Source organism: Melospiza melodia, chromosome 2 (genome assembly GCF_035770615.1).
Source record: "Melospiza melodia melodia isolate bMelMel2 chromosome 2, bMelMel2.pri, whole genome shotgun sequence".
Lineage (NCBI taxonomy): Eukaryota > Metazoa > Chordata > Aves > Passeriformes > Passerellidae > Melospiza > Melospiza melodia.
In genome coordinates, this window is record NC_086195.1 from 85,859,174 (window position 1) to 85,882,005 (window position 22,832).

The 22,832-nt window shown below is 35.5% G+C and overlaps 1 protein-coding gene across 11 annotated transcripts in view; it reads left to right on the top strand.

Moving 5' to 3' along the window:
• The window catches only part of NBEA (neurobeachin), a 454,524-nt gene that overhangs the window by 400,667 nt on the left and 31,025 nt on the right, over positions 1 to 22,832 (top strand). For all 11 annotated transcript variants that reach the window (XM_063149159.1, XM_063149160.1, XM_063149163.1 and 8 more), the window contains one exon: positions 8,477 to 8,644. In XM_063149159.1, coding sequence (XP_063005229.1) covers positions 8,477 to 8,644 — 168 coding nt within the window. The remainder of the gene's footprint in view (positions 1 to 8,476; positions 8,645 to 22,832) is intronic.

Consider the following 22,832-nt stretch of genomic DNA (forward strand, 5'->3'; position numbering starts at 1 on the left):
GCTATAGGACTTGATAGTGAGATAATGACTGATTCCACATGAGTGTAAGTATGCTCAGACTGCCAGGAGACAGACAAACTGGTGTTAAGACTCGAGTAGTATCATAATTACAGGCTTCAAATAATTGAGTACTTTGCAGTTACTAAAATGACTAATTATCACCCATTTGAATCAGACCCTTCCTCTACTGTTTTCCAGCCCTTTCCTCACAGATGAGAGCATTATTCCATTCTTGTACAGTTTTGCCAGGAGGCAGTTTCTGCATGGCCTTTATTCACCTCATCATCTACTTTTAGCAAGAGCATGATCAGGAGCTAAAATTCATCTCTACACAGATACATGCTGTCTTCAAATGAGCAGTCAGGAACCTTGAAAATGATAATAAAGTTAGAAACTGCCTACAAAACAGGAGAAAGAGGCATAGATTTATTTGAATTAGGTGCAGAACATAGACTGAAAATCACCTTGGGAGGAAAGAATAGAAGATAATAAGAAGCAGAAATCTGGAAACAAAAACAGTACTAAAAATAGAGCAGTAGCAAGGTAGGGGTGACAGTGAACAGCAATTAGATTAGATAAAATTCTGTAATTCTATATCCACCAGAAATAAGTGTATTTTGATGCCATCTATGGAGAATCATTACATCACAGAGGATGTAAACACTTGTACCTATGGTCCTTTTGAGACTGCACCTGGAATATTGGATTCACTTCTGGGTGACTAGAAAACAGAAGCATTCACATTTGGATGGAGTTCAGAGGATAAAAACAAACCGAATAACTTTGGGAGTTTAAAGAGCATGATATATGCATAATATTTTACAAAGCTTATTATGAAGAGCAAGTAGCTAAAGAAGGATAATCCTTTTCATGAAAATGCAGATAGTATGTATAGTAAGAAGTAATGGAATTACAGTTTCAAAATGTAATAATTTGAATGTGTTATAATTTGTAGAAAAATTTCCTCATGTAGGGTTTTATTAACACACACAACAAACTGCCAGTACCCCTTTTTTTGGTCACTGGAATGAAACTGGTCAAAGGAACAAATACAAAAAGGATTGGAAAGTTTGACATTCCCTGCCTAATGTCTGATTCCATTATTTGAACCAGCCAGCAGATGTATTATTCAGTTAGGTCATCCCCAGGCCAGGCTTTGGCTGTTACATTTTTTCTTGTGGAAAAAAATAGCCTGGGTGTGATGCTGATGTGTAAAACACAGCAAGCTTCTGCAAGCCTGGGATTTCTACAGCAACTTAGCAAAGCAAGCAGTGAATATGTTTACAGAAAACTAAGGAATATTTCAAGTAAGGGTTTTCCTGATCCCTTATCTATTAAAATCAGCAGTAATAATTTCATTTCAGTGGGAAGAATCCTATGTGGTAGTGCATAACATACAGTGGGATCTTTTTTTCCCTAGCTGATGCTGTTTTCTTTTGTTCTTTTTTTTTCTTTTGTGCTTTCTGCTGGTATACATTATGTGTAATTTTATGTGGGAGTAAATAAAATCCTTATATACTTCTAGCACATTTATGAATGTAAGCATTTTCTTTAAACAACAGCAAGAATGCCATAATTTCATCCTGATACTTACCAAAGAAAACACAGAATAGCCTAGGAAACATCACAGAGGCACAGTATCATAAATCAGCACAATTTAACCAATTGGTTAACAAGCTTTACTAAAATTCTATGCAAATGAACAAATAGCAGGCTAGGATTTTTTATTGTATCTTTTGATTGTTCAGGTGGTTGTTTTATACTTCAAACTAAACATGGAAGTAGAAGTGGAAATGGTTTTCCATCAAAAGAGATTCCTTTAAACTTGTGAAAATTAGACTTATTAAAAAGCCTGGAAAAGACAGTCAAGTTACTTTCAAGCCCTATTACAGTATCTTCAACATTCGATTTCTACATCGGGGATTGTTGTAGCAGTTTTATTTATCCATACAAAGCTAGACTGATTACTGTGGAGTTACTCATGAAACATTAATAAAGCACTATGTTCAATGCTAACGTGATTATGGTCTGACCTCAGCAACGGTACAAAGGACAGAGGCAGAAAGTGTCCCTGATAACATTACCCTAATGCTGGGCTCATCAATCATAATCTCCCAGTTTACCAGGGAGAAAAATATCCACGCATAAAACCTTCCACAGATGTGCATCTGTAGTCCTACTCAGCCTCTCAGTCCCCACAGACTCAGAGCAGTCCGAGAGCCAGAAATAGAACAGACTCAGTCAGTAAGTCAAGCATGTTAAATCAAGGCAGGGAACACCACTGTGAAACACTGAAGCACAGCTTTTATAATAAGCATTCTTTAGTTTTGAAACAAAAGATGCAGGATTGTGTAATTCAAAGTTAATTATAATGATATTTTAATTATGGCTTATGCACATATTAAATTACAAATTGCAGTGCCGAGAAAAATGTATTCATGATAAATTATATTTTTGAAAGACTAAACCATGTCTTGTTTTTGTTATACATATTTTGTTCCTATTACATAACTGTTACTGAGATTGAATTTTCTTTCTGTCTCTGAAATGATTTATTTGCACTCTTCTGCTGCCAATTGCATTTTTGTACCATTCCCTGGCTATTCAGAAGCATGCATAGTATTTCATAATTAAAAAGCTTCTTGAATAGTCATTAGAAATATCTAGTATGAAATCTCTGTGCTATGAAAATCTGGAAGATCTTTTCTCTTCCTTGAATTGTGATTCGGCAGCAATTGATATTTCTCTTCTACCGGATAAGCAGTAGATAAGACTTGATATTACTTCCTCAAAAGTCACTTGGATTTTATTTTGTGTATTGCCAAGATTATGCAAGTAAAAGTTATTGAGGCAAAAGGAGTTTCAATCTACTTCAGATTTTTTAATTACTTTTAGCAGAGATTTTTTTTTAAACCTGCTATACTGCTGAAAAATCTTACTTATATCATGAAGATGCTTACCTAAAGGATCAGTTTCTCTGCAGACATCCCTGAATAACCCAAATCTGTATAGTGTACTTCGTCACTTCTATTAAAATATTACTTTGCTTAAAAGAACATAACTGATCTCAGATAGCAGTATTGCCTGAAATACTTGATGAGGATAGTCAAGGATTTCCCTTTGATGAGTGCAAGGAATAGTAACTGAGGATGAGAAATATTTGGTGGAGAGAATCTGCAGACACTGCAGAGGACCATGGATATGAGGGGAGAGGAGAGAAACTCAACTCATGGGCTGAAATGGCTGATGATCTGTTTTTGAGCAGATCTGTAAAATGAAACTATCTCAGAGTAATTATAAGAAAATATACATAAATATATTACATATAATTTAATAGCAAGATGGAAAGATTTTGGAGAGACAGACAGCATATGGACATGGAGGGCAAGGCAGGAACTGCAGAAAGAGAAGGTGCAACCATGGTCCAGACAAGTGGCAGCATCAGGATTTCCCACTTCTCTGGTGACAAAAAATACCTGGATAGATATTTTATAAATCCAGAACTTATGATGTTTTATACAGCATACAGTCTGTATTACAATAAAAACCACTGCCTCCTACTGACATGCCTGTGAAAAATACCTTTAATATCAAATTAGAATGAGCATAGGGGAAAGTGCAGCATTTGTAAAGGTCAGAGAAGAACTATAGTAAGAAGTAATTTGGTTTATAATAACTTTATTTAGTTTTAAAATCAACTTACTAATATCTCTTTCTATTTTACAACAGCTGCAGGTCAGATTTTGGAACATATGTGCATACACTTGGCTGTAAACATGAAAAACTCACAAAATATGTATACACTATATGTATAATAATACTTGCAATTTACCTATTAACAATAAAAGTCACTCCACTGGAAACAATAACATGTTAAACACCATCCTTAAAGCAAAACTCATGAAAAAAAAACTTGACTGGAATGTTGCTATTTGAAAATGAAGCCCTAATAATTGTTCAAACAAGATCACTTTAGGAGTGCTTGAATAAAACTCTGTTTTGTGTACATGTTAGTTATGATAGATAACAAGATGGATATTGGCTTGTTTCTGTTTAAGAATCTTTAAAACCCATATTACAAATTATATAGATATGACATAATTATATCAGTCATAATTATTATTTTTTAATGCTTCTATCACTCATATTAAAAATGTTCATAAAATTAAACCCCTAAAATAATTTAAATCCAAAGTGCTGATTTTTATGGCCATCACCAGCTTATTTTAAGGATATTATTGTTGTCTTTTTTTGTATGTTTTTCCTACTGTACCTACAAATTATGTTTTATACAGAAAATTCCCTCACCCTATTCCCTACTGAGCATTGCATATTCTTGAGGAACCAAACGATGTACCGTTGACAGTGAACAGCTCATAAATTTTCAGGAGGCACTTACATGGAGGGGGAGTAGACTGTGCATTAGAGCAAATTAGGGAGAGGATTCTGTAAGTATCGCATGAGTAGCATTGCAGAAGTACTTGGAAGAAACCAGGTCAGACCTGATACAAGAAGCTTTCCCTGGACTAAAATAAATCGAGATTATAAAGCCTTGACCCACTGAGGGTGGTGTGGGACTTTGTAGCATTTTGGTGGCCCTTCCTTGAGGACACCTTTCCTGTTTTTTCATGCCTGGTGCCATACCCCACAGGATGCCCTGGCTGGGAGGCAATGAACATCCCACAGCACTCATTTCACCCTGCAGCTGGAGGCTGGGCAGTGCTAAGGCCCATGAGGAGCCCTTCTTCTTCACAGCTCTGGCTCCTCTCTCCACCTTCTACTCTCGTCCTTTCCCTAAATTCTGCACCAAACCACGCAGCTTCCACTCTTCTGAAATACATAGCTCAAAATAATTATATTCCCTTGCTATAAATTTCCTCAAGGTTTCTTCAAGAAATGGAGGTTCTTCCCTGAGGAATTAAGGACCATTATACTATATAAACATAGTACAATAAAGCTGTTTAAATAACTGGAGACAAAGACATGATATGCAGTTGTTAAAAAGTAGATAATTTAATAAATTATTAAATAACTATTAATCCATGTGAAATAGAAGTTCTCCAGACCTACTAGGGTCAGTAAGACCTTCTCTAGAATGAAAAGGTGCTGAGTAAGTGCTGGTCGTGCAAGTGGAAACGGCCTTAGGGAAATATAATATATATGTTCAACCCCCTTAAGTCTTTTAACTTGAAAGGTCAAAAAAAGTGCAGTACCCCTCATGAGCAAGACTGACAAACCAGTCACAATGAACAAGGTACTCAGGGAACTAACTTTTTACTTGAATCTTCAATGGCGACCTCTCTTCGCATACCTCTTGAGTGACTAGACTGCAAAATGGGGACTTGGGGAGCAAAGCCCCTCCCACTTTAAGAGAAGATCAAGTTGGTGGCCCCCTGAGGAACCTGAGCATGCATCTATGGCACCTGATGAATTGTATCCCAGAGTCCTTAGGGAATGACCTAAGTTGTCAAGCCACTCTCCATGAAATGTCATGGCAGTCAGGAGAAGTCCCTGGTGACTGGAAAAAGGACAGCACTGCTCCCATTTTTAAAAAGGATAGAAAGGACAACCCTGGGAAATACTGACCACTTGCCTGGGAAAGTCATAGAATAGATCCTCCTAGAAGCTGTGCTAAGACACATGGAGGGCAGGAAGGTGATTTGGGACAGCCAACGCAACTTCCGCAAGGAAAAGTCCTTCCTGACCAACCAAGTGGCCTTCTATGATGGAGTGATGGCATCAGTGGACAAGGGAAGGGTTACAGGTGTCATCTGTCTGGATTTGCTTTTAACATGGTCCCTTGCAAAATCCTTCTCTCTAAACAGGTGAGAGATGGATTTGATGGGTGGACTGTTCAGTAGATAAGGAATTGATTGGGCAGTTGCATCGGCTTGGTGACATCAGTGACAAGTGGTGGTCTGTCCTGGGACCAGTACCATTTAATATCTTCGACAGTGACATAGACAGTAGGATCGAGTGCACCCTCAGCAGATTTGCAGATAGTACCAAGCTGAGTGGTGTGGTTGACACACCTGAGGGGTGGGATATCATCCAAAGGGACCAGAACAAGTAAAGGAAGCAGCCCATGGGAATCTCATGAGGTTCAACAAGACTAAGTACAAGGTGGTGCGTCTGAGCAACCCCCAGTGTCCACACAGTCTGGGGGACAACAGATGGAGAGCAGCCCTGCCAAAATGACATGGGGATGGTGGTGGATGAGAGACTGGACATGAGCCAATAAAGTCTCTTTGCAGGTTGGAAGGCCAACCTCATCCTGGTCTGCATTAAAAGCAGCATGAGCAGCAGGTCCAGGGAGATGTTTCTGCCCTTCTGCTCTGCTCTGCTCTGCTCTGGAGGCGCCCTACCTGCTGTCCTGCTTCCAGCTCTGGGGTCCTCAGGGAGGACATGGACCTGTTAGAGTGAGTCCACAGGAAGGTAACAAAGACGACCAGGTTCTGAATTATCTCTCCTATGAAGACAGGCCGGGACAGCTGGCATTGTCCAGCTTTGCAAAGACTCTGGGGAGACCTTATTGTGATCTTCTAGTACTTAAACGGTCCTATGAGAAAGACGGGGACAAACTTTTAGCACAACTTTTTGAGATATGGCAGTGGGTAATGGCATGAAATGAAAGGAAAATAGATCAGACAAGATATAAAGAAGAAGTTTTTTGTAGTTTATAGGGTGATGAAACATTGGAACAAGTTGCCCAGAGATGTGGTGAATGTCTCATCTCTGGGGGCATTCAAGGTCAGACAGGACAAGGCTCTAAGCAATCTGAAGTAATTGAGGATGTCTCTGTTCATTGCAGTGGGGTTGAACTAAATGACCTTTTGAGGTCCCTTCTAACTCAAACTGTCCAATGGTTCCACGTTTTTGTTATTCTAACACCAGTGAGAGGATATTAGATGAGAAAAGTGTGAAATACACCTCATTTAAACCAAGCATCAATTTTTTTCAAACACATTGTCTGATCTTTGAGTAATCAAAAGTTCTGCTGTTTTCCTGAAGTGCTCTTAATATTCTAGAGAAAAAAAGCTAATTTTGACCAAAGAAATAGCTAATTTTTTTGTTAATTACATGTTAATAAACAAATAAAATAATAATAAATATATAGAGATCAAACAAAATTATAAATATTCAAAATTCAGATGCTCAAGAGAACTTTTAGGCTGATTGCTGCAAATGGATTTGAGGTGTATGCTAGAAAGATAACTGGCTTTAAATTCTAAATTCTTAAAAAGCTTTATTACATACAAAAGGAACATTAAAAAATTAATCATTTAAAAGTAAGGAAATGCTTTATTGGTTGTTGCTGTGGAATACTTAATTTTATCCTTGCATGCTAGCATCTTGCACTCTAAATGATGTAAAAGTCCTATGGAAAAGATTATATGGAATGATGTAGTTGCTGATATATCATTTTGAACATGCACAGTACAATATAATTAAGGACATGGCATTTTAAAAATATTTGTTGAGAAGCATGATTTGACACTAAAGAGTATTAGTTAAATATTATTTAGCATGCAGCAATGTTAATGCTATTTTAATAATATTGCATTATGCATATGATGGCTTCTGATTTTGAAAAGGAAATAACAAAATTTTGTGTGGTTGCCTGCAAGATTTCTTTGTGGCTTTTTATGGTATGCTGAACTTAAGCCCTTGAAAACTAAGCTACATGTCAGCTCTTAAGCCTGAGCCTTCCCATCCATTTTCATCAGAGATAATAGTCACTGGTTTTGGCAGAAAAGTGTCCAGTTTTCCACGAAAGCACAGAGAGTTCTTCTTCCATGAGGAGCATTACTGGGAAAATCTCTGAGGAATGGTTACATGATGGCCCAGGCATGGCTTGCCTTGTCTGAGGCTAGTCCTGCTTGTGGGGTGGTGAGAAGGGGGCTGCTGCCAGTAAATGGCATGGCATGGTACTACAGCACCTGATGATTAGTTCTGAAGCAGCCTCCTTTTAATGTAAATGAAAAAAAATTAATAATATTTTCCCGAAGTTTATCAGCTTGTAAAATCTGAAATTTCCTCAGAAAGACATGAAGCTCTGTCCTAGCTGGGAAGTGCTCGTGCTGAGTAGTGGCAGTGTGATAAAAACAATGGAGGAATTTCCATTTTAGATTTAAGACTAATTATAACTAGTTTGAAAATTAGTTGGAAGACTGCTTTTTTGAATTTTCTTTCCCATTTCCATTTTTTTCTTGACAAATTAACTAGCCGAATTGAAAAGCCCAGAAATTACTAAAATACTTGCAGCTGGGAGAAACTCAGTAGCTGAGAAGAAAATTAGCATGATATAAAGGTAAAGGAAAAAGATACTATCTTTTTGATGTTTCTCTCAATAGAATAAGTTTATTTTTTTTAATGTTTGAAAGATTTCAAATATATCAAATAAGTCTGAAGAGAAAATGTAGTGATGCCTGCTATGTTTTCTCAGTTACTTCCTAATCCTGAATTTCACTTGCAGGCCCTGGAAAGTGAGTTTGTATCATGTCAGCTTCATCAGTGGATTGACCTTATATTTGGCTACAAGCAACGAGGACCAGAAGCCGTGCGTGCACTCAACGTTTTCCACTACCTAACATATGAAGGCTCTGTGAACCTGGACAGTATCACTGATCCTGTCCTCAGGGAGGTAGGTGTTTACTGTCATTTCATGCTAAAATCTGCTGTCATCTCACAAGAAATGGTACTTTTTCCATCTTTCACTGCTGAAGAAAATGGATGTGTCTGACTTGATTCAGAATTTAGGCCCCAGGTGATTTCGGAAGCAAGTATGAATAAACTAGCAATGAAACAAATGAACCTAATAGATTTAATATTCAGTTATGGTGTAGGAAATTACATTGCAATGTTTATTCGTTAATATAGTGTCTTCTATATTTTATAATTTACTTGTATTAAGTTCACTTAGCAAAACTGAAAAACTAGAAAAAGCCTGCATCATAGTAATAGAGAACAAAAGCCTAACCTTTAAGTCAGATGATGGTGAAAATGTGTCTGAGAAAGAATGTATTTTCTAGAGTGATTGCAGCAAATATTTAAATTATTTTTAATCACATAAAGTATAATTGAACTGTTATCAAAATAGAAAATGCTTTCTATTTGTTGTGCATTCAAGTACTTATGTTTATATATGCATATGAATTAAATATATATATACTTTTGCAATATATACAAGTGAGTATTTTAAATTAATCAGTAAATTTTAAAAGAAAATTATTCTAGATATCCTGCTACGTTTCCTTCCAGTGACTGTATTTGTTTTCACTAAGACTAATAATTTTAATAATGGTTTTCTAGTACCTATTAATTTGCATGATGATTTTCCAGCAACATTCATTTGTTGGCTAAAACAATTGAAATTTGGTGTAAAGTGTGAGGAAGCAACAGCTGCTAGATGAGTACTGCTGTGATGAAGCCCTACACACAATCTTCCATTCCCCCAGATAGCTGCCATCTGCTGTATGCAAAACAGGAATAATGTACATTGCCAGGCAGTGGGGTTTTGTTTGTTTGTTTGTTTCCAATCTTGCAGACAGAAATCTACAGATTTCAGAAAGATGTGGATTCCAGAAAGCATTCATTCAGCTACCTACTGAGTTTTGTCCTTTTTTTTTGTTTTGTTTTTGTTTTGTTTTCTGTTTGGTTTTGGTTTGTGTTTCAGTTTGATTTAGGGTTTTGGGATTTTTTTTCTTTGGTTGGTTGGTTGGTTCTTTTTTACTAGCGCATTGCTGCATTCTGTTACATTTGGTGATTTTTTAGGAGCAGAACTAAAAAACCATTTAGACCCCAGACTTCCTAGAACTGGATTTTCACTACATGCACTGTAAAGCTTAGATTTTCTAAACAACTAATATTTTCTTAGTTTTAAGACTGCCACAATTGCTTTGACTCCTCCTGCCTCAAATATTTAATGTTGACATCTATATAATAATTTTCTGGATTTAAAACTTTGAGCATGAGAAGATAGGCTCTTCTAGATATAAGAAGAAGCAATGTTTTTTAAAGTATAAAGCAGGTGTTCAGCACCATGAATACAAGGAATTTGCATGGCTTAGGGTCCTGATCTGCATGGGCAGACTCCTATGTCTTGACTTTTAGGGTCTACTCCCACAGGGCAGCTTGTAGAATTGAGGTCTGTCTGTCTGTCTGTGCACCTTATCTAACATCTTATGACATGATGAGACTCTTCAGCTCTCCTGGGGCTCTACTTGCTTGCATATCTTGTCATCAGAAATTTAAGAAAATTCATGGAGACATTTTTGTTCACTCACTTGTACATCTAACCCATGACCTTTAAATCAATAACATGTAAACATCTTCTTAGGCAATTTACACTGTAAATTTCTAAAAGCACAACTTAATCTTCATTGCAATAAGTTAGATTTGTAAATAAATTTCACTGATAGCAATGAGAAGGAAAAATTACCAGAAAAAATAAATCCTCCTTATTTTTGTTTTGCATAGATAATAAAGTTGTAAGCATCCATTTAAAAATACTATGCTTTTACTTCCAAGGCATCTCAGGATTGTTGATTTTTGGTTTTTCATAAGAAAATTAAAAACTACTTGAAATTATTTTTAATCAGAATTTACAGTGCATGTTTAAATATAGATGGATTTAGACCTGCTTTCTGTTTTCCTGGGAACTGTTTATGAAACTAGTGCACATTCTCTTGCCAATAATAAAGCATTTGACATCTTGATGATATAGAGGACCATGCATTTGATGGTCATGTTTCTGTTGACGGTATATATTATGAGGTTTTTGCTTTTTTGCTGTTGTTCTGTTTGTGCTTGTTTGGGTTTGTTTGACTTTATTCTGACTTTTGGTAAATATTCCAGAAAATAAATTAAAATCAAAAAGATATTTTAAAAGCCTCTGAAGACCCCTTGTAAATACAGGAATTAAGGATAAGAACACCAGCACCTTTAAAATAGTGATAAAAATTATTTATCATATTTTACAGTGGCAAGTGGTGGTATCTGGCATTTTAATTTAGAAACACTGCAATTTAGAATTAATTAATTAATGTCCTACAGTTATCCAGGAAAATGCATGTCTTAGTATCCAAATTCTCTTGATGTTTATTTTGTAAATAAACTAAAATATTGTGGTCCTGTGTCACAGAAGATGGTGAATGTTCTTAATACATGACTGTAAAATAAGCCAATCAATACAACCTTTTTGGCAGCAGCCATTATCAGGCCAGTGGGCTCAAGTATGGCAGTAACTGTGGCCATAACTAATTTCATATTGAACTGAGTCCCAGGTAAATCTATCCAGTGAAATAAGTCTCCAAATAAAAAAATACGCTCCCATTTAGTCTGAGCTGATTGAAAGACGTAATTTCAAAAGGTGGAAAGGGTGGTCACAGCCCTGTGACCTGTTTATGCTGTACCTTGGCCCTTTCACCCTTTACTTGAGCACCTCACTTAACCACTAAAAATATGTTCTTAGCTTTCAGTGAAAAATATTAAAGTTACTTCTGTAGTCATCTATCTACACAAAAATATTCAGCAGTGGAACAACTGATCCCTGCAATTCCTTCCATTTTTCTCATATGCTTTGGGAACTCTCCAAGAAATCTCTACTGTTTAGCTTTGGAAAAAGGGCCATCCTGTGTTATTGTTCTTTGCAGACCTATTAAATAGCAGATTTTCCATCTGATTTTCTTTCTTCAGTTTCCATATAGAAAATTCCTACTGATAGAAACCATAATACTGAGATAGTTAAGTTTTAGATTACTTCAGTCTATGAAATCACATACATCTGCCCCTGGAATACCCTGGAATACCAAATGCCTCTGTGGCAACTTAAGGTCTGCACTGGATGGGTAAAATAAACAGGTTTCATTTCAACATAATCAATTTGACTTTTTTAAACAACTTCCTAATTTCTGATACCACAAAAAATAATTGGTCATGATAATTTACCTCAAGTTGTTACAAGGGCAGCAGGAAAGTCCTGATTTACATGCACCGTGGAAAAAAAGTATAAAATTGAATTTTGTGGTTTCAATCTTTTATCATTAGAAACTGGTAAATTCCTCAATTCTATCTGCAATAATACTCTCTTAATCTCATATTGAAAAATTACTTTCATATTGTAGTGAGGAGGAAAAAATGTGTAACAAAATAAAATAAACATTTTCCAGGCCCAAAATCCTTCTTCTTTTTTTTTTTTTTTTTTCATTTCAACCTTTTTTAAAGTAAGAGCAGTGAGGTGGAAGCTTAAACTTGAACAGCTTAAGGATATTGATTCATTCTTACTTGACAGGTGGAATAATGGTTGCAGCACTAACCACAGCAATTACAGCATTAAAATGTCAAGAAATTAGAGGTCAGAATAACAGATAATTTTCTTCCTTTTGTCAGATTAAAAATTGACATTCTTTGACAGCACAGGATTTCTGGCTGAGAAAATTATGACAGCTTAACTCATCTTGTACTTGTAAGGCAGTAATTGATAATGAACTTTACCATGACAGTTTCTCCTGTGGAGAAACATGACAGAACATCCCTGGTACAAAGCCTGTATCTCTTTTTAATATGTAAACAGTAGTTATATTGGACATTAGATGTTATTTGGAATTGTCTTTACTGTTAGTTTACATCATAATCCAAATCCTTTTCCACTAGACAGACTTGGCTGACTTCAGGGAATTGATGCTGAGAATGCTAATATATAAAGAACAATATAGGAAATACGGTTTATTTATAGTTCTTTGATGTTGTGGCTCCACTTCTTTGGCAAAATGTAGTTCCTCCTCTGGTTTCTCCCAGAATATTTGTAGATTTTAGGAGCTCCTTTCCTCCCCAAACACCTGGCAATGAGGGCACTCAAAAATCTACTGACTTCAAGTTAGGAACTTGAATAACACAAAGTGTTGTGGTAGAAAGGAAAGAAAGCCAGAAAATGCAATAGATAAGACAAAATTATTTTTATTTATTACTACATTAATTTAATGCCTTGTAGATGAAACACAAAATAATTAAGTGGACAGCTTAGTGCATAAAAGGCTAATCACATGTTGTACTGGAAATACATCTAACTTGCAGAAAGGTACTATTTGGGGGTTTTAAAATGTTTTGGGTTGTTTTAAAATCATAGCCAGATCTCTGTTTATTTCCTTTTTTTACACTTTCACCTTGTTTGTGATTAGAAATATTTGGAAAATTTTTTTCAGCTTTTGGTTTGCTTTGGACTCAAGGACAAATTTGTATCATCATTGTGTTGAGCTGCAAATCCAACTTAGCAGCACAGTACAATGACTTTCCTGTGACTGTTGCATCTTCACCATATGCTTCCATCTCCCCAGTCCAACAGGAATTATTGCAAAGGTGTAGTAAAGCAAGGCAGTGTGAACCTGGTGGGCTCAGGTATTTTTCCTGAGCACCTGTCAAGATACCTGAGCATACTTGCAACGCACACAGCAAATTGAAAAATGATTAAAATTGCTAGTGTTTGACAGGCAGTTGCTGTGCCCATAAACTAATCCTAGTAGGATAGTTTTTCTGGCAGCTAACAGAGCATATGGCCTATGCAATATTTATTTCTTTGGTGATGACTTGATATTTAGCATATTTAAATAATTTGAAAAGTCATAATGATGTGGTAGTCTTGCAGTGCTTTCAGCTACCCTCATTTCTGGGTTATATTTTTCCTCTTATATTTTCTTCTGTTATCTCTTTCTTTGATCTGACAGGAATAACAAAGCATCCCTCTGGATCTGCTATAGTGAAATATGCCCACAGGAAGCAGAGTAGATCACATCAGTTTTCACTTTTTTTCCCCTCCTTTCTTTTTTCCCCCCTCTTCTTGCTGAAACACTTTTTGCTACTACAGAGGGCTGACATGATAGGGCTGTCAAGACTCAGCAAGATAGATATATCTTTAACAAAGGGAGCTGCAGTGCTAGCCCTTCCCTGGTGACTGAACCTGGCAAATTTATGAGGAAAAAATTAACACGCTATTCTAATAGCACTATATAACACTTCCAAGGTAACACCAGCCCTTGCCACCAAGTGCTTGTTCTTCCTTTCTCTCAGAGTTATTCATATTTATTCTGATTTAATTTTTAACTTGTTAAGATCTTTTTCTTCTGGGAGCTGTTTCTTTGATGTGACAAGAATATCAAAACCACCCCTATGGATCTGCTTGATTGAATTGTACCCACAGCACTGGCCATTTATATGTTCACTTGTATTTAATTGCCTCCATACAAGAAATGGTCTTTGCTTCCTTTCTAGGAGCAGTCTTGTTTAAGCGTGAATATAGATAGTGGTGAAATTAGTTGGAAGCTGCATTTGTATCAATCTGCTTTTTTCAAAGTTAAGTTAAGGAATTCAAGTAAAAGCTATCATCAAAGTAGAAATTATTTTTCTGTGTGCTAAGAGCTCTATTCTCTAAGAAATATGTATTGCATTCTATTGATTTTTGTCAAGAAATCTACTTCTTCTTCGTTCCAAATAATGTTTTTCCTCGACACACAGAACAAGGATTTTTTTTACAAATTTATACTGGTTTGGGGAAAAAAAACTTGACTATTTTGTACTATATTTGGCCTGTGTGTTTTATTGCAGTAAGAGATTATCAACAGAATATTAATGGATTTTTTTTAAATAGGAACATATGTGGATGTAATATAATAATTTGTATGTCTTTCTGGTGAGTTTCTGAGCTCTGTATCCTTCTCTAAGTGGAAAAGGGAGAGTTTAAATTTGCTGTCACTTTGTTATGATAACTCCCTGTAGATCAAGAAGCAAAACACAAGGACTTTTTGAGGGTACAATATTTATTTCTGTAGGTAAAGATTCTTGAAGAAGACACAGAATATAAGAAAAGACAGATTCTATAAAATCAGAATATACAATAAGGAATTAATATAAATTGCATGAGGTCAGTTACTGTATAGTAATTGCCCAATGTGTAGGCTTCTACTTGGATATTCATGTGTTCACTTCCATATCTTTGTTGATCAGGGAAAAAGGCTTTCAGAAGGTGTTTTCTTCAGAATCACCAAAACATTTTAATTATGCATCCAATTTGACTATGAAATTACTTTTTGGGAGGACCTACCCTAAGTAACACAAGCCATTGATGACAAGAAGTCAAAAATCATATTCGAATCCATAGGATTCCAATTTTAAAATGTCACACTACCATTGCTTAAAACAATAATCCACAGTTAGATCAATGATTGATCATGATATCTCCTGTTAAAGAATGTATTACCGATAATAGCCAATATTTCAAGGAATCTGTGATGATCTGAATTCATAACCATTCTTGGATCATGCTGTTACATGTTTAATGCTCAAAAATCATATTCGAATCCATAGGATTCCAATTTTAAAATGTCATTCTACCATTGCTTAAAACAATTATCCACAGTTAGATCAATGATTGATCATGATATCTCCTGTTAATGAATGTATTACAGATGATAGCCAGTATTTCAAAGAATCTGTGATGATCTGAATTCATAACCATTCTTGGATCATGCTGTTACATGTTTATGGGAATTCAGAACCTTTTCAGAATCCAGAAAAGACACAGTCTCTTAAATTAAAACAAGTGGCAATTGTTTGTGGCATAGAGGTGGGGTTTTTGTCCAAAATTGCCCATTAGAAGGTTTGGAACTTGTTTACTTTTTATTGTACTTGTGATTAAAATGCTCTTTATCCAGGCAGAGCTAAGCACTGGCACTCAAAGGGCACCACCAGCTTTACACCGAGAATTCAAATGGAAGAGCTGATGGTAACTTATTAAGCTGATGAGACTTGAATCAGCCTATTTATTACATATTTCAGGTCATTCATTCATCTATACTGCAGTGAGTTTGTAAATAACCCATATTCCACAAAAATGTCTTCTAATACTTCAGCCTACCTGAAGTACTATTTGGAACAAATTGTTTTGCCTGTTCTCATCTACATTTAAAATTCCATGTGCATTTCAAACCCTGGAGTCTTACCCAAACTGAGCTTAATGTTTTGCTGATATGGAAAGAACATTAACCACAATTGCTCTCTTTTATTGCAGAAATATATAAAATATAGGTCTTGTGCATGAAAATTTCTTCTTTATTGTCTGGGGTTTTTTGTTGTTTTTCTCCATATGGATGACAGGTACCAATTATTGATTTTTAAAATTAGCAACAAGCATTTTCACATACACTTAAAGTAATATTTTATGCAAGGGAGAGAGATGTGAAAATAACTGCAGCCAATTGTAACAGAAATAGCTGGAAGGGGCTTCTTTTTTCCTATTAGCACAGATTTCAGTTGTATTATGCTGTCATTACCTCAGCATAAATTAACCATTATTCAAAACATTTCCCACAGAGTAGTTTATTGGAACAGATATTACTCAGTCTAAGTATCTAGTCATTCACTTAGAAAGATGCAAAGCTGAGCTTTCTAAATGTTTTAAACATATTGATAATGTGCCTCTTTAATGCCATTTTGAAGCCTGTGTACAGTATATCTATATTATTGTTTTCAATTTATGTCAAGAACAAAGTGAAGTTTTGAGGAATGTGTTCTGGGAAATAATCCAAACAAAATTATTTCTTTATAAACTAAAACTTACAAATAACTGAGAACATTTATTTTAAATGTAACAGTATAACCTTGTTCCAAAACCAAAATTCTAATATACACTGAAACCTGATGAATACTATACACGACACCTTTCAGTATGTACCTTTTACCTATTCCCCATCAGTCCTTTTTTAGATGAGAGTTTTGAAGGTTTGCCTGTTCTCTGAAATAGATCTTATGTCCAGCAGTGGATAAATTGAAGGCTGGCAGATGGCTGGAGCCTCATCATAAGCACAATTTGTAGTAAAGAGTATGGGCTTTCAAAATCTCAGTGCACCTTCTTAAGGTGGGAACAAGACAGATGATTTGTGATAGAAAGACAGAGCTGAGAGCAAAGAAATAAGCCTGCATTTACTTTCTGTTCAGATGAAAAATGAAGCCACTAATGTTATATTGCCACATTCCTTACTTTGTTTTATTTCATTAACAAGAAAAGATTTTATTCAAGGGGTTTGAAATTTCTTTTTGTCAAAGCAGAAGTAGAACATGAAGTCACATTTTTCATTTTCTATAGTTACATGTTTATAAAACAAGAATAAAATACACATACTAGATACTGTGGTTTTCTGAGCCTGTTCTGCTTTCCAAGCATTAAAAATGTCTTCAGTCATCATGTTTTATTTCAATAATAAACCAGAAGAAAAAACATCACAGCTAAAATGCATTCTTTGATGATTAAGTACCCTTTCCTCTTTTATTACAGCCCAGCTTTCAGAAGGCCTGTTCTGCTCTTTACTTCCCTGTTTTTCCTCATTTTCTTTTGTGTTTTCCTGAAGGGGAAGTTCTTAATTGTAAAACTAAGTAGAAATAAATATGATGTGTATGTTCTACACTGAAACATGTGTAAGTCATTCTTCTGGCAGCAAAGGTCACTAATTATTTGAGGTATTAATAACATCTATTTTCCACAACAATTACATTCTCTAGACTTATACCTTCATTTATTTACTTCTACATAAAAGATGTCAAGTGACTTAGCATACCAAAGGACTACTTGCTTATGATTATCTGAATTCTTTTCAGCTACTGGCAAAATTGCTGCAGGGTATGAACAATTGCTAATAGAGCCCCTTTCTTTCAAGGTGGTTGAACTACCTCTTGGTGTGTTATTTTCTATGTGGGTTTACTAAAAAGATCTCAGAGAGTTCAGGCAAGAGCATCCTAGTGATGAGAGTAGAAGACTGACGTGGGGACAGGATTTCAAGAGCTTGACAGAAAATAAGAGTCAAAGGAGATGTGTGGCAGAAAGGCAGGAATATGGAGAATTGCTCCTGCCAGTGTATATAGGGATGTTTTTAGGTCTGGTGCCAGATTAATTACCACTTACAGGGTCAAATTCGGATATGAAAGTTTAGACATCATTGCAGAAATTTCCAGAGGTCTATAGGCGTAATTTGAGTGTACGCATCTCATAAGAGATATTGTAGAAGCCTCATTAAATGGATCATCTTAAACTAGAGTGAGCAAGCACTGTGAAAATGGATTTTTAGGAAGAATGTACAATGCAGGAAGATGGAAAAATTGTGGCTTTTTTCACCTGTATCTTTTATTTTGTTATGTTTTGTTATGGTGATAGCTTCAAGCATAACAGGAAAACAACTGTGTTGTAAGTAACTGCATTATTCTGTGCCCCCCTTGACTACATTAACTTCCATTCTATGTTACTCTGATTTTTTCTGTTTTAATTCGGGAATATATTTTTAAAAATTTAGTTTCTGAAAAATTATTGTAGAGTTTGGTTTTTTAATTGATTCATTATGGATGAAAATTTTGCCAGACAGCTTGGTCTTTGAAGCCCTTCATTGTTTAAGACCCTGTGTGAGTAGCTGATGCTTTGGTGATTTAAGTAGACCAAAGTCAATAGGTTTAAAATTTGTGGTCAGTAGGTGTCCTGAGCATTTACCATGTATAGAATGCTATACAGCCAGCATAGTTTGCTACAGCTCCTGCAACCAAAACCAGTTGCATGTAATTGACTCCAAGGCATAAAAATTAAATATTGTCCTAAATACTTACGGTTCATTATTTATTTCTTATATTGCCAAATTTGTCTGGAGGTGACACAAAATGTGGAGTATTTTTACAGAATATAATGCAAACATATGTATTTCCTAGAACAAAAGGAGGAGAGTATAGAGGAGGGAAATGTAACTGAAATGGAAGAGTAAGGAAAAAACTTGGGACGTTTTCTTAAAAAAAGTATAAATTCAGTTGATGGACAGAAAAATAATGGAAGAGGTGGAATTATTCCCTCCCAAACTAAGCTGTCATTGCAGAAACTTTACCTGCATTTATTGTTTATTTTTTAAAGGTTTCATTGTTAATTTTTAGAGGCTCACAATTTAGCTGTTAAAATAAAAAGTAGGGTTTAAATCATCTGTAAGCATGCACTGTGAAAACTCCTAGTCACAAAAAAAAATTAATTAGAAAAAAATGGATGAAGTTTCAAAGTTTCAGTAAAAACTTCTACTGGTATTACTGTTGCCTCTTTATGAATTGGATGCCTATGCTTAAAGGACTTTGTGCTCCTCAAAATGACTATTAAAAACATACAGTGTCTTAAACAAAATAAAAGATGAGGAGAACTAATAAATAGAATTAAACCTCATGAGGTCACAAAACTATTTTCTCTTCTGTCTGTACAGAGTAAAATTTTGCAGTGTGTAAGAGGCAGTACACTATTTGGATGACATAAGCATCTCTGAAAACCATGGGAAATAGCTCAATACTGCTTCCTTGGCTTCAATCCCAATTACTCCGCAAGGATTTAACAAGTCTAGGGTGCTTGTATTTTATTCTCATCCTGGTTAGCTTTTCCTTTTTTTCTGGCAGCTGGGCAGGAAGCAGCAAGCCAAGCTCTTTCTGCTTCTGATGGCTCATGAAATGGACATCCATCTTGAAAGTCAGGGATCTTTCAGAATTATTCAGTCCCAGCATTTCCTCAAAAATACCATGGTTTTTTTCACTTGCTGCATTGGCTCGTTGAAAGCTGTGAGTGGATGTTAGGCTGACTGCTTCTTCTTTCCAGACCAGGCTGTGGAATACGGACAAAGATACTCAGTTTTGCTGTTTTGTCCAGACTGCAGTTTGCTTCATGTATTTTTCCCCAGGAGATCTTTATGAACAGTAGAAGTTTCTTTCTTCTGCCTCAGTGGAGAGGAAAATAACAAGGAATTTTTCACAAGTGCCTTCTCTCTTTTTTAGCTTCTTTACTCCTGCACAGGATCTGGAGCTTTATTACTGTAGGACTATGAATGTGTAATACCACCATCTTCATTTCCACAGAATAACTAGGTTCTGCTTTCAGCACATCATTCTGGTCAGTATAAATGATCATGGATCAGTGATGTGCGGGTTTAAGATCTTTTAAAAATTATTTTTAAATACTAGAACCAAGAGCAATATCAAGTTTTTGTCCAGATTAAAGCCTTGCATGTGGCATAGAGTTTAACTGGACAGGTCAGGGTAAGAATATTATTTGCTCTGTCCGAAAAGAAATTATAATGAGAGATGAAGGAAAGAAATGGAATTGCGTGGGACAGTGGGCATTTACAGAACTCCTGTCTTCTTGAGAGAGGGAGTAGGATAAGACAAATGAACAATAAAAAGAGGGAAATAATAGAATAGACATTTGGAGCTTTTGTTGAGGAGGAGAAGGAGGAAGAGAAAGGGTTAGAAAGACAGTCATTGGGAGCCTTATAGAAATGAGGGAATTACCATAGGAACAGACAGCTCTTGGTGTGGTTAATGGAGAGAAATTACATTTGTGGCCTTCCCAAAACTTCATGGGTTTTTTTAGTCTTGACCTGTGGAACTTAGTTTTTAACTAGTGAATTAATTGAGATATTGCATAGGATAATCTAGTTAGGCATCTCTAAACAAAAACAGAGGCTTTATTTTGCGTACTTTTGACTTGTAAAATTTAGCAGGCTTTTAAATGCAGTTGATGGTGCATTGAAAAGTACTACTGGCAATTTTTAGCCTGGCACAGCTGGAAATTCAGTCTTTCTTGCTGTAACACACTGCCATTCACATGAGGAAACAATTGTATCATCCCAGACAGAAGCAGTGGTTTTGTATTTTTTTAAATGCCTGTAAATTTTAGTGACTGCCAACCAGAGGATGCTAATTAAAGTTATCTTTTTTTTTATTTTATTTTATTTATTCTTTTACTTTATCTTTTGTAGAGTTTGAAAATCTGTAGTGGTTCCTATGAGAAGAGAATCTATATTTAAAAATTCAGAAGAGTTTTTATTTCTTACTCAAGAAAATGTAACAAATTTATCTTTGCTTTAGAAATAACCATTACTGGAGGTAGTGCACTTAGAATCCTAGGAGACTTTTAAAAAAGCAATGTGTGTTTCATGAGTTTCCTCTGTTTCCTCTGTTTAAAAAAATAAAACCCAACAGACCCAGATCCCAAAGATCTAAAAATATAAATTAAGGTTTCATCATCCTGGCTTGTATTTCATATGCAAAAGAGAAAAATAAATCAGTTAAAGGATGACATAATGGAAACACTTGGCTCAAAAGCAAAGACTCCTGAGTAGGAGTGACAAGAATATGTAAAAGCTAAGACTGTAATGGTAGAATTTTTTTAAAAGAAAAAGACAGATGCCGGCAAGAATAGCTTCTAAAGGAGTATAAGTAACAAGAAGAGCCTGAGTTTCCTGAAACTTAAAACCAGCACTGCAAACTCAAGAAGAGTTTGGACAGATGAATTGATCATGTTCACTCTGAACATGATGTTCAGAGCCAGATCTTGCTAAGGCCTGAGAGTGAGGACTTTTTCTTAGTAACAGGAGTTATACAATGGGAGGCACATTGAGGAAATGCATCTGGATTGGTTTGGTTTGCAAATACAATCTAGGACACATCTGCAATTTTGTACGTTGAAATGCTTTGATTACCATCCTATAAAGGAGTAACACAAAGGAGTAGTATCAAAAGGGAAATTCCATGTTGCAGGTGTGCATTTTAGTAATTTGCATTGCAGAATCAAGATGTCAAAGAGAAGTTTGTTCCATAGGCCTAAACACTAGATGGGAAAGATCATCTAGACTGGCCTCTCGCCCAACAAATCACATAGAGCTTTTGCCCATTTACCTTTTTGAATCTAACCATCAGGGTTGGTGTCTGAATAATGAAGAGGATATGGAAGTCGTTCCTTATATAGGTAGAGTTTAGGTGATAATAAATTATTTCAGTCAGTCACCTTAAATATTTATAATCCAAAAACAACAGTAAATTTTTTTCATTTTAAAAGAAATGAATGAATGTCTTTGGAAAAGATGAAATTGTTTTTCAAATTGAGAGGAATCCTTGTTTCTGAGGTTGCTCATTAGGTGCTTATTGAGAAATGATTAAAGGGCAAATTTCAATATCTAAATTTTCAAAACCTTAACTATATGTCATTAAGTCACATATTTGATGAATTATTGAATCATGCCATTATATCTCTTAGGAATTAATTTAGCAGTAAAACATTTTTTAATCTTTGTGCTCAGTGACTTAATGATCAAAGAAAGCAACATTTTGTTTTACAAACTTAATACAGATTTGAAAGAATGATGACAGAACAATGATTTCATTTGGCATGACTTCAATGAACACAAGAGTTTCAGTAAATGTTACCAATCTATATGGGACAGAAATAATTACAAACATGAACATAAAAAATACAATGGTTCAACTGAAGACAATAATGGCATGAAATGAGAATAATAACATGGTTTTTATGTTGTGGATGACCTCATTACTTTCTAAAGCTACCTAAGAATGGAGTGGAGAGGGAGATGCTGAGCTCTTCCGTCTGATATTCAGGGACACGTGAAAATGGTTCAAAGCTATGCCAGGGGAAGTCTATACTTAACATTAGGAAGCTTTTCTTTTCTGAAAGTGTGGTCAGCCACTGGAACAGACTTCCTAGAGAGGTGGCCAATGCCTGAAGCCTCCCAGTGTTTAAGAGGCATTTGTATGATGCCCTTAACAACGTTCTTTATCTTTTGGTCAGCCCTGAAGCAGTCAGGCAGTTGGACGAGATGATTGTTGTAGGTACATTCTAGCTGAAATACTCAAGTCGAGGATAGACTATACAAAATAGAAAAAAAAAAAAAAAAAGAAAAACAATCTTGAATGTATTTGTATACGAAATTATAAACAAATATATTACTTTCTTCGCTTCTGGGATATGTTTAGGGTTTTGCATAGCA